This window comes from Marmota marmota, unplaced genomic scaffold, assembly GCF_001458135.2.
Source record: "Marmota marmota marmota unplaced genomic scaffold, marMar, whole genome shotgun sequence".
Lineage (NCBI taxonomy): Eukaryota > Metazoa > Chordata > Mammalia > Rodentia > Sciuridae > Marmota > Marmota marmota.
The window spans coordinates 820764-821452 of record NW_025999932.1 but is presented as its reverse complement, the minus strand read 5'-3'; the positions used below and the strand labels follow the sequence as shown (position 1 = coordinate 821452).

Sequence of the window (689 nt, the reverse complement as noted above, 5' to 3'; positions counted from 1 at the left end):
TGTCAAAGGATGCCAGCACTGCGTCAGGGGTGTGGTGCGGTGTGCAGGCACCGGGCATCTGCAAGTGGGGATGGTGGTGGCCACAACATGCACACTCGAGCTCCAATCTGCAGGTGGCAGCCGGGTGCTGCCGGTGTCAAATGCACAGCATGGCTCCCTGCCAACCATGGTGAGGTGGAGCGGGGCCTTGCTTCCTCCCAGGTCTGCACCTTTGGGCAGGCGACTCCCTGCCAGAGCAGCCAGTCTGCCCCTGGGAACCCACCGACCCCCTCAGGGACCCAGCCACCTACTTATCTGGTGCTATCTGGGAGGCATGCGGCCAGGCCAGGAGGGTGCCCTAGGCTGCTGCGGCCTCTGCACCTGCCCAGGGACAACAGGAGGTAAAGGGGGTGGAAGATGAGGCCCTGCTTGGAGGGGCGGCAAGGACACGGCTCCACTGGCACGCTCCGGTGGAGCCAGGGGAGGGGTGGGGGCGGGGACCTGTGCCTCTGCGCTGCGGGATTTCCAGGTGACCTCCCGGTGTCGCCTGAGTCCCACCCAGGTGAGTGCGGCGGATGCGTATGCGTGAGTTCCGGGTGACCTTGCGGTATGAGCCCCAGGTGACCTGTGATGGTGCACACGCATGACCTCCCTGGCAACCGCGGTGGTGCACACGCGCGGACTCCAGGTGGCCGCGGAAGCGGAAGCGG

General features: G+C 66.5%; 1 protein-coding gene across 6 annotated transcripts in view; it reads left to right on the top strand.

Annotated features, from left to right (window-relative positions):
- The first annotated feature begins 202 nt into the window (after positions 1-202).
- Mcf2l (MCF.2 cell line derived transforming sequence like) overlaps positions 203-689 on the top strand; it is a 91191-nt gene continuing 90704 nt past the window's right edge. For 3 of the 6 annotated variants that reach the window (XM_048800589.1, XM_048800588.1, XM_048800585.1), the window contains exon 1: positions 208-380. In XM_048800589.1, coding sequence (XP_048656546.1) covers positions 314-380 — 67 coding nt within the window. In that variant the 5' untranslated portion in view covers positions 208-313. Of the gene's footprint in view, positions 381-689 lie in introns of all 6 variants that reach the window. The other 3 variants (XM_048800599.1, XM_048800586.1, XM_048800590.1) reach the window with 3 other exon arrangements.